The sequence below is a fragment of the Etheostoma spectabile genome, chromosome 4 (assembly GCF_008692095.1).
Source record: "Etheostoma spectabile isolate EspeVRDwgs_2016 chromosome 4, UIUC_Espe_1.0, whole genome shotgun sequence".
Classification (NCBI taxonomy): Eukaryota; Metazoa; Chordata; class Actinopteri; order Perciformes; family Percidae; genus Etheostoma; species Etheostoma spectabile.
The window spans coordinates 11,627,927-11,639,921 of record NC_045736.1 but is presented as its reverse complement, the minus strand read 5'-3'; the positions used below and the strand labels follow the sequence as shown (position 1 = coordinate 11,639,921).

Sequence of the window (11,995 nt, the reverse complement as noted above, 5' to 3'; positions counted from 1 at the left end):
AAAAAAAAAAATCATCGTGATTCATATTTTTCTCCAAATTGTGTTTGCCTGAGGCAAATGTAAGAAATATTAGTCCTGCCTGCTTGATTTGCTGCTTTTCTTTGTCTTATGTTACTTTCTCGTTTCTGAACAAACAATTACTGGATTAATTAAGACAACTTTACATCATAATAATTATTATAGTTTCAGTCAGACAACTCGTTTGACAGGTTTATTATAACAGCAGACTCCGACCTCATCCCTCCCTGCAGATTGGGTTTACACGAGAAATCGGGGCGTGATGATGAAGTAGCTTCCCCCAGGCCGGAGCCTGCAGGTGCATGCTGGGATGGTGGTGGGGTTAACAGCAGGCAGTGATACAGGTGCACGGCGACAGCAGCATTGACGAGGCAGAGATGGGCAGCTTAAATAGAGGGTGTGTGTTTGGTAAATGATACGGAGAATGAAGCACGTCGTGTGTGTGTGGAGCAGTGCAGCTCGAGTTGACTGTCTGAACTAGCTCTCAGGCATTGCACCATTTACTGTTACTTGCAACCCTATCATTCATCTATGAACCTGTCCCCAGAACTCAAATTGTATTCGCTAATTGTTGGTTTAGACATATTAACGTGTCAGAAATTATTTGGTCCCACGTAAGACCGTAAGTACCGGAATTTCTAAGCAATCAGCTGATGTGAAATGAAAAAGCCCAGCTGTTACATGAACAGGCTTATTAACAAAGGCTCAAACTTCCAAGACAATGAGGTTATGATACAGAGAAGGGTTCCGCTTCAACTAAAAGGTTTAATTTGGCAATTTCAGCAGGACAGCATGAAGGCAGGATGAGATGAATGCTGCCATGAATGCAGGTGGTGATAAATGCTGCCTACCGTGTCATCTCTAATAAGCGCTGTATCAGAGGTGAAAACAATCAGTGTCATCTCCGCGTCCATCCATAGATGAACAATAGTCCCTGATGGTTACATTGAGAGAGCAACCAAGGTACGGGCTGAACCATAGTAGTAAATCATTTGTTTTTTAATTGTTGCACTTATTATAACAGATGGTTATGCTGGCTGGGTGAACTCAATTAGAAATAATGGCACTTAAACGTAACCGTCCGTCATTCTGCTGAGTGATTCAAAGTGAATGCCACCAACAGATCTGTGCTGGCTCAGAGACTAGATGCTCAGTAAGCAATCACTATACATTGTTTGTAGAAGTGAGTGTTTATGTGTGAATCTGTGCTTATTAACTGAGTGATAAACTAGGACTTGGATCGTTCCTCTCAGCTCATAGGCGAAGCAGGGTCAGTGGGAGTTCATCACTAAGCAGTGCCAGTTCCCAGTTACTCTCTAAGAAACATCTGTGTCTTAACAGTTGTATGACTGTATATTTGAACATAACATGTCCACAAAATGTGATACACAGTTGTATTTCTGTTCATTTACATTTCAAATTTCAGCAGTAAGTAATTGTGTGGGGAAATTAACAACATGCATGTTTTATTGGATGTAGTTTTTTTTAAATGTTGTTTGGGTTAGTCATGTGTTCCATATGTGAATTTTTGTTGGATATCACTAATGCTATCTTACGTAAACAACACCGGTATCATAAATTATTTACCAGGACTTGGATTAGCGAGCGTAACAAAAGAGTTTGAAGTGTTAAAAAGTAATTGAAAAGCCTTAAAAAAACAGATTTAACCCTCGGTTCAAATTTGACCCCTTTAAAAAATGTCTATATCTTAAATATGGGTTTCTTTTAAACCAAATTACCACAAAAAAAATGGATTGGATTCCATTCAATGCTCTTTGCAAATACAACTGATCACTTTCCTTCCTGACTAAACTCATCTGTATGTTCCTCTGATCTTAACTATTAGTCAAAATAATTCATAATTTCTGCTTTTTTAACTCAAATATTAGGTATAATTCTGTATAAAAGAAGGTTATTCACCATGAATTCAAAAAAGTAGTGTAAAACTAGTGGTAGGAAGGTGGTGTTAGTGAAAACTAAAAACAAAGTCTGAAAAAGGGACAAAAATTACAGTTTTTTTTTCCGTTTCTGACCCGGGAGGACAACACGAGGGTTAAAGAGCTGATTTCTTTTCAGAAGTTTACTAACTGAGCATAATTTTGAATAAAAATGTTTTTTTCTGATGCTCGACACCAAAAGTTCTGGTTTTAGTTACAAAACAAAGTCCGGTTATTGAGCTGCCAGCACAGTCATTTTACCGATTTATTTCTTAGAGTGTAGGTTTAATCTGCCCAAGACTGTTCACTGCTGTCTCACCTCCCAGAAGCTGTCTGTGGTCTCCTCCTGGCTGGCGGACTCGTCGTAGGCTCCAGACATGGTCTCCAGATTTGGCAGGATGGCTTCAGGCTGTGGCGGTCTGCAGCAGAGTCCCGTTCCTCATGCACTGGGAGAGAAGACACAGAGATTGTGAGAAGTGCTAACAGTCCCATCGTCTGCCGATTGTTTTTCAATTAAATCTTCATAAAATCTCTAGAAATTGAGATAAAAAAGCCTTTTACAATTTCCTAAAGCCCAACATGACGGCTTGAAGTTGCTTATTTTGCCTATCAAACAGGCCAAACCCTAAAGACATTCAGTTTGTCATACAAAACACAGAAAGCAGAACATTATCACAATTGATGCCTGGCACTTTTAGAAGAAAACAATAACTTAAACCATTCATTGATTCATAATTTCCTTTTAAACAACAAATGGACTGATCCATAAAGACATAAGTGTTGATTAAAAGAATTTCCCCTCATAATATTTGAGAGCACAAGGTAATGTCTTCAAATAATTGTTTTACATAACCAACAGCCTCAAAGCACATTTATATAAAATGGAGAAAGTAGTATTGAATGAAGTATTTTTGTTCGATTGAATTGCTGTTCTGTCAATCAAACAGTTGCTTCAGCTCTAATAACTTTCACACCATTGAAACACACAGCTGAATAAGCTATTAATACACATTTGTACATTCCAATACTAAAGATGACGAGATCAATGACTATCAGCGGAGGTCAAAGTTCATCAACCGAGCATTTTACTTTCCACACACTGTTATCAGATAGGCTCAGGTATGTCTCAAACCACCCTAACACACCTGTTTCTCTCTCCGCTCCTCTGAGATGACTACGTCAATATGCAATTATCAGTCTTCTTATCATGTACTTTCTGTCAGAACAATGCAGACTAATTGCAGAGTAATCTTCCATCATTCTAGATAACAATCACGAGGCCACGCAGGAACACCTTAATGCTGCTGCAGAAATGAATAACTGTGACCTGGCTGCTTATGATGACTCATGCTGAAATTAGGGCACAACATGAGTGGAAGAAGAGATGAAATCAAAAGGATCCATCCATCCATCCATCCATCCATCCATCCATCCATCCATCCATCCATCCATCCATCCATCCATCCATCCATCCATCCATCCATCCATCCATGGATGGAATGCTGAACGGTCCTACCGGTCACAGGCACAGGAGTCCAAGGGGTTCTTGTTGGAAAGTCAATCAAATGACTACAAAGACACACCAAAATGCAAACTAAGAAGCAAAACAACCACAACCAGACAGAAAATGACCATAGAGAGAAGCAAAATTTATAGCAATTTATAAGCAATTTATAACTTTTTTTCAAACTTCAAATTTTTCACAATTTCAAATGATGTCCCCAAAAAGAAACTTCGTCCACATCTGTTTTATCTAAAAATATACATTTCTTTGTGTTTGTTCATATCACTTCAATTTTATTGCTGCAAAATGGAATTGTCAAGCAGACAAACTGAAACACACACACACACACACACACACACAATAAAAGATTGATAATTGGCGCCTGTGTATTGATACAGTATTGTCCCTGAAAATATCGCAATACTACGCTGTATCGATTTTTCCCCCCACCCCTAAAAGAGATGCTAAACAACTAGGGAGATAATGCAACATGACTTCAGAGATGCAAAATGACACGCACAACAATCACAGCAACTACAAAAAAAGATGCCAGTGGACTACGGGGAGATGGAAACGGCCACATGGAAGAAAAACGACCACAAAGAGAAGCCACAAACACAACAAAACAAAACAACTAGAAATGCAAACCGACCACTAGGGAGATACAAGCTTTTGTCTGAGGCCTAGTGTCTAAAATCTGTCCATGTATCTCTCTATCTGCAAAGGGACTGATTATTACAACAAACCAGCAAATAGAACAGAATAAGTAGGCAGTGATCTGCGTCTGACGATGTGAATGCAGACCCTCAGCATATTAAGTGAGTGAAGACACAGACACACTGAAAACATTATCCTGGTGCTACTGCAGCATCACCAGTGCCACGCTCACCTCCACACGCTCAGGTTCAGGTCACAGCCCACACTGAAATTTTAAAAAAGGACCGCACTGATCACACAGCAAGCTGAAATGACGAGGGGCTTCGAGTGAGAGGTCATTAGTCACTGAGTTTTGTTACAGCATCACAAACAATAGTTAAAGAGAACTTCTGATATACTTTGACCTCTCCAATTCCTGACCCTAAACTTTTGACTGACCGTAACCTTTTTTTTTTTAGGTCCATTCAATAAAAGAAAAAAAAATAAGATATTTGATTTTAAATTTTGATTTGTTAGGCACAATTCAAGATGGGCGTACAGTAAAAGGACTAAACCAGGCTTTTGGACCCATTTCCAAACAAATTACATATTGTTGGTACCACCACATTTTGGTATAAATGTTATCATCTTATTGAGTGAGACTTAAAACTTGATTAAAAAAATCTGTTTAGTTTAGTTTCACTTAGCACATCCATTGTAGATTTAAGGAAATGGAGAGTCCGGTAAAAAAAAAAAACATTTAGAACAAGCAAAGCCACTCCAGCCTCCTAAAGCTGCCTAAATGAATTTCTATCTTTTCGGTCTCTATTACTCTGACCGAAAGTTAACAGCATAAAGTCCCCCCAGATTAGTTAGAATCTGCACAGGGATCTTTGGGAGAAACCACACAAAGGGATGAAAGTGAGCATGACCAGTAGTCAGAATGGACAACATTATGCAAATATGACTAACATAACCCTACACCCGCTATGATATGATATGCTTTGACATGATATGCTATGACAAAGCCCGGACATGTTTACTTTAGATATTTGCACAAGTATTAATTATGGAAGACAAACATATAGATAGATTACACAAGGAGGAGGATATGCAGGTGTGGCTACAAACAAACAGAAACCCAGATCAAGGTAAGAAGCAAAGAGAGAATGCAAATGAACTGCCATTTGACTGTTATCAGCACAGTGAAATGGCAGCTACCTGCCGTCAGGTTTCACTGAGCCTCTGCTGGAATACAAAATAGCAATAAACAGATGCTGTGAAGGCATTTGATAAAGGTTTGTCCTGTGATGTTGTAATGATGCATCGTTTGTTAAAAGGTCATTTTCAACCAAAGTTGGCTGAGAATGAGTCATCTTACCTCAGAATGAATAACAATCTCTGTTCAAGGAATAGTTAGACATTTTGCTTTCTTGCCAAGGGTTACACGAGAAGGTTGATACCACTCTCATGTCGGTATGTACGGTAAATATTAAGTTACAGCCGGCAGCCAGATAGCTTAGCTTAGCACAAAGACTTAAAAACGGGGAAATTGCTAGACAAGGCTCTGGACCAAAAGAACCCAAATCTGACATCTCTAAAGGGTTCATGTGCCAGGCTATTTCTTGGCAAGAAGCAGTAACTTACTGAAGTGTGTGCTGGTTACCATGGCAACCTCACATAATTTATAACCCGTTTTTATACTTTGATTTTTGCACGGATTACCCAAACGAGGTATAACATGTTAACTAGCAGGCTTTAATGGTGCTGGTTGAGCCAGGCATCCCCTGTTCCCAGCCTTTATGCTAAGCTAACCAGCCGCTGGCTGTAGCCCTACATTTAACATTTAACATTTACATGACCTTTCTTTAAGACACATTAACAAAACAATAAAACAAATAAAAATAAAATGCGGTCGCAAAAAACGTTGATTTCTTCTTTAGACGACATTAAGAATCACAATTTGATTGGTCACAAACATTTATAAAACATCATGAGACTGTTCCAAGTCAGCGCTGTCTATGCAGTCTATATGTACTCTAAATGAGACAAACAGGTGATTAGAAATTGAAGAGTAGATAATTTTGTTATAAGTAACTAAAGAAAAATCACAGGATTAGATGTAGAAGAGACCTATATGAAACAACAGAAAGAGAAAAGGCAGTGATGTGTTTTGATAGGAGGTCAGGGGGAGGGGTGGGAGCTGCATGGGTATTTGGGTCAACCATGGACCAGTGGATGGAGCAACACTTTTGAAAAATGAAGGGCAGAGATGAAAGGAGAGACGGAAGTGAAGGAAACTCCAATATCCAAAATCCAGTTAATTGAGGGGGAATTTCCACGGTGGTCGAACACAACAGCGTCGGGAAAAACAAACGCCTCAGCCGGATGCAGCGTGGAGCATGGCATGAGTGGGTGTTTATCATGCTGAGTTAATCCATTAGCTGCATGCCGAGAGGGGGCTTTTGTTCAGGGGAGCCCTTTGCTTGGCTCGCAGAAAGGCAGATCTCAGTATAAGAAAACAGCCACTGACTAGCTTCTTCCACTTTTTTTGTTTTATCAATGCCAACCAGAAGACACAGATAATGAGATCAATCTGCCTGTATTTGTAATTTAAAGTGCTAGTGTGTTATTTATTGTAGCCAGACAAACAATACCCACACACACACACACACACACACACACACACACACACACACACACACACACACACACACACACACACACACACACACACACACACACACACACACACACACACACACACACACACACACAGGCAGCACCCTCCAAGGTTCAGGCACCATCAAATTGATTCATTCTTCACTCTTCTTCTCCTCTTCCGTCAGTACATTGTGCAGTCTCAGTCAAAGATCCACATCCTCACAAACAAGCAATGAGACTAAAGAGAGCATCACTGGGAATTCCCATCCCTCTAAACCCAAGCACACATGCACCAAAAAGCACCACAACTCGCAGAGCAGACAGCCGGTAGCATCAACACTTTAAGAGAGTCCGAGCCCAAGACAAAGACCGTCAACACACCCGGCCGGAGCGAGGGAGAACACAGCCCCCCCTCCACAGCAACAAAAGCTTACCCCCAGTCCTCCGTTAACAGTGGCTAAGGCTACAGTTAGGAGAAAAAGAGACACGTGGCCTCGTCCAGCAGTCAGCCCCTCTCCTCCTCACCTCTTCTTCTCCCCCTCCTGTTGGCCTATTGTTGCTCTGCACTGCCCGCCGTCCTCTCTGACTGACTGAGCCACCAAGCATCAGCGTGCAGAGCAGGAGAAGAGGAGCACTAATCTGTGGATCTGAGATCTTCCAGTAGCACTGTGCAGGAAAAAAAACTGTGTGTATACGTGTGTGTGTGTGTGTGTGTTTCTCAATGAGTGAGGGATAATCCTGTGGTGCTTTGCTTGAATGGCTCAGACAGAGCAGCAGGGCAGAGGGAGGGAGAGAGAGAGAGGGGGAGAGAGAGAAAAGGGGGCGGGGGTGATGCTGTAGTGTGGATGTGTGAGGTGTATAATGATGAGCCTTCGGTGGAACTGAGGCTAATGGAGACCTATGAATGTATACACTTGGTAATATTACTCAATATATTAGTCATGGATATTTTATGAAATGCTGGGAAGATGGTAAAAGATTGTTGCACAGATTTGAGTGTGCAGAGGCTTTTATTCATTGAGATTGATAGTCCATAACTCCAGCACCTCATTTGGGTCTAAGATCTAAAGTCTAAGGTACCAGGTGAGCGGTGTTTTTTTTCCCCTCTATATTAAATGCTGGGAAACCATATAGTAGCAGCTTCTACAAAAAAAACAACAAGAAGACTCTGATACTGCTGTATGATCACATTAAAGCTCCTGTTTTTTCAGGTTCATTAACTGTAAATAACGGTCTACAAATGCTGAAACAAAAGGAATATTTATATATGGATTTAAACATAATTTTCAGGTTCAGAGGTCTCATTTATAAATGTGGCATATGCACAAAACTGGGCTGAAAATTTGCGTACGCCACTTCCCACGCAAAGGTTGTGATTTATAAAAAAACTAACTTCAGAATGTTCCACACAAACTCTGACCCATGCGTACGCACATTTTGGAGACAGTGGGAAATGGCTCACACACGTTTTTTTCTCTCCGTATCATCCACGTTATCATGAAGATAAATCCAGCAGTGTTAATTGCACTTGTACTGAGTGATAATTGTTCCATAAACACCTTGTAAAATCCAACTCAAATCTTAAATCGTTTTTTTTTTATGTTTAATAGGATGTCTCACCGTCACATTGCCCACTACGGAGCGCAGGAGGAGGAGATGGCTCGACTCCATGATAGCATCAAATACCCTAGCAATAGCTGACGGCAGAACACAGTGTAAATAACTAATTGTCTTTGCATATATCGTCAAATGTCAAAGTCTGGAAATACAGCCGTTAAGCTCTCGCGCAATCGTTACACTTAATGTCCTGGTTATCAGACTGAACTTTAATACTGTTGGTGACAAAACCGGCATGAAGAAAAGTGTGTTTGCCTTTTACAATTTTGTCTTGAAATTGTATCTGTGGGTGGGGGACATAGTTGATGCTGTGCTTTTGGCAAGGTGTTAACAATCACAAATTGTGCGTAATGCTGCGTGATGACACTGCTGGCTCTGCAGGAGGACTACGCCAGTGGAAGAATCAGGAGAAAAAGAGACTTCAGGGACCATGACGATGACTGGCTAATATGGCAATTTAAACTCCCTAAAGCTGCAGTCTCGGATCTATGACCTGAATTGGGTCCAGTAGAGATGGCACCGCGCCGGAACTGTGCCATCCCGGTCCAAATACAGTTCTCGCCACTCTGGGGGCAACCGGCCGTTTACAGCAAAGTGTTTTATATAAATATTATAATCTTTAACTTTATCACTAAGACTTGTTTGGATATACTATAGTTCAGGTTAAATTTTATCCTATACCTGTTGGTCTGGTATATATCGAAGCTGTGCCTGAGCGTCGTAGTGCCTGTGTAGTCAGGTTTCCCTACATTGTGCGGGAACAGGCCGAAATTATAATTTGATTTGCAGAACTTCACGAGCATCCGAGAGGTTTTTTTGCTTTATCTCCACCAGTCGTCATGATTCGGCCTGATTCAGCCTGCCAGGGTCATGGACATGCTTATCAGCATTCATAAGGTGCTTTACATTGACTATTTATGGTTACAAATGGGCGTGTACAGGGCGGTTTCACGTACATACACTTGTGGGTAATCTAAAAGGGAACATCGCTTACAGATGTGTGTGCGCACGGTTTTATAAATCTGAAATTTCTTTGGCATACACTCCCAATTTGGGCGTACGTACACCTGTAGTAAGGGTCTTACTAAACTTCTGTTCTGAGTCAGTCCTTCTCTCTGTAGTGACCTATACTGTGTGTTAATACAGACTGACTCAGCAGAGACAACAATGACATCTCAAATTAAGGTTCACTTAGTTTGACTTTGAGTGTGCACACATTCTTAGAAGGAGGAAGGGAAGAACAAAGTAAAAGGTGGAATGAGAGTATGTTTTTAAATACTTTGGTCCAGCGGTCTAGATAATAAGAGGCTCCATTTCAATAGACCACAAATTCCTTTCAGTAGGCTCCAGTAAAGCACAGGCAAGGCGGGGGCTAACTAATGGGAGATTCAGACAATTTTAAGCAGAGCATAAGAAGGGTGAAGGTGACTCTAAGGTAAATATACGTAACGTTCTGAATTTGCATGAAGGCCAGAGGGCAGGTCTGTGCTGTTGACATGGCAGCCATAAATTGATTAATAATTAGACAACTTGTCATAAAGTTGAGGACAAAAGGTTAGCTATACGACAGTAAAGTAGCCTTTGTCAGGGTACAATGCAGAGCCAAATGGAATACATCCATATATTCGTTCATCCCAAATGTTACAATCACGCATGTAGAAAGTAGTTAATCCTCTTTGACCATACCAACACCTCACATGTGCAACATTGTACCTGCCCTCTCCATGGCAACATTATTTCAAGCACAGTTATTATCAAAGGCACACGGTGTGTTTGAAAACCAGTAGAAGAAGAGATTGAGACCTCTTTCACAGCTTTCACAGTCTGGGCTGCAGCTCGATCACCCTGCCAACGGCACTGACGTGATGTCACTGTCTGATGGCCCGACTGTCACGAGGACAAAGGCCCACAGAGAGCAGAGTGGACCAGTGGCTCTGCTGAGTGTTCAGCTGGGTGTGGAGTGGTGACAAGTGAGGTGAGGGTGATGAGGACACTATATACACTATATACACACACACAGTGTGTATGTATATATATATATATATATACACATATACAAACACACACACACAGTGTATTATATATATGTATGTATATATATATGTATTTGGGGGGTGGCAGTAGCTCACCCCATAGGGAGTTGGGTTGGGAACCGGAGGGTCACTGGTTCAAATCCCCGTATAGATCCAAAAAGTTGGGAGTGTGGATAGGTGGCTGGAGAGATGCCAATTCACCTCCAGAGCACTGCCAGGTGCTCTTGAGCAAGGCGCCGTACCCCCCCAACCGCTCAGGGCGCTGGTTCAGCTGGCAGCCCACTCACTCTGACATCTCTCCATGTATAGTGCATGTATAGGTCCTGAGCATGTGTGTGTATGTCAGGCCTGTGTGTGAGTACTAACAAAAAGTGTGTACACATAGTGTAGTGCAGTAATTTCCCCATTGGGGACTAATAAACAAATTATCTTATCTTAAGTGTTGTACTGGTATTGCTGGGTATTGTTAAAAATTGTTCAATACCGGTATTGATACCAATACAATACCGTAATATCCAACAGCGGTTCCTAAAAGATACTTTTTTTGATACCATTTTTTAATAAAATCTATTATAACAAAAATAAAAAAATAAATTACGTTTCACATTACGCCACAAATGTTTTTATTTATTTTTGAGCCCCGTCACAGTGCGCAACATAGTTTTTTCCTGCCTGCGTGCCTGACGTGTAACATTAGACAGCCAATCACAAACATTTATAGATCTTGGTAGAAGCATGCTGCATTCTGATGCGGCTTACTGAAGCCGATGAGATTTTAAACATTAGCTTCAGGCTAATTCCTCACAGCTACAAGGGACGGACATTTCAACATTTGCGTACTCACGTTGAAATATAACGAGAGTACCCAAGTTGGTTGCAGGCAAAAACACTTGAGACACAGCCAGTAAAGTGATCCCGACTGGTCCTGGCTAACGCCGCCATGCTAACGTTACAGAAGCACCAGGCAAGCTTGCCACGGCTGTTTACAATGTGTAGCTTGTTCAGTGGCTGTGACAACGGTGAGTTATTGGGTGGAGAGGACAGCAAGGTTTTTGTGTTTTAGCGATTCCAACCGTAATTCTAAGCCGAAAAAGTGTGTGTCAGTTGGGTAAAGAGCTCCGCGTGAGCATTTTTATGACTTTCAATATCTAGATACTCCACAACACAGCGGAGTAGCTAAGGTCTGGATATATGAGACAAGCGTCTAGCAACATTTGGATGCATCGGTTTCAGCCTGGAAACCTCCGTGAACTTCAGATCTGGGGAGGGGGCCGGAAAGAGGACCCTTTCCAGTATTTTGAATTTGTACTGCAGTAACTATTTGAAAAACTAGCTGTCAGTATTACATATTGTACCTATATTGTATCCTCCTATACTCTTGCACTCTGTCACTGGAGCTGCAGTCCAAAATTACTGTGACACCATTAATTAGCCAAATGCTGGTCAAAGTGCAAGTGGCTGGCAGATTTGCTTCATTAACCAGCCAAAAAACAACGGTAATCTATTGAGTGGCTGGTAACTTTTATTCATTCACTATGATTGTGGCTGGTGTTACGTGGGATGAAGGAGGACCCAAAAGCCGAGAA

At 41.2% G+C, this 11,995-nt stretch overlaps 1 protein-coding gene across 5 annotated transcripts in view; it reads right to left on the bottom strand.

Annotated features, from left to right (window-relative positions):
• The window catches only part of pacsin1b (protein kinase C and casein kinase substrate in neurons 1b), a 35,253-nt gene that overhangs the window by 11,665 nt on the left and 11,593 nt on the right, over positions 1 to 11,995 (bottom strand). For 3 of the 5 annotated variants that reach the window (XM_032514032.1, XM_032514028.1, XM_032514031.1), the window contains one exon: positions 2,275 to 2,401. In XM_032514032.1, coding sequence (XP_032369923.1) covers positions 2,275 to 2,334 — 60 coding nt within the window. In that variant the 5' untranslated portion in view covers positions 2,335 to 2,401. Of the gene's footprint in view, positions 1 to 2,274; positions 2,402 to 7,193; positions 7,472 to 11,995 lie in introns of those variants that run through there. The other 2 variants (XM_032514030.1, XM_032514027.1) reach the window with 2 other exon arrangements.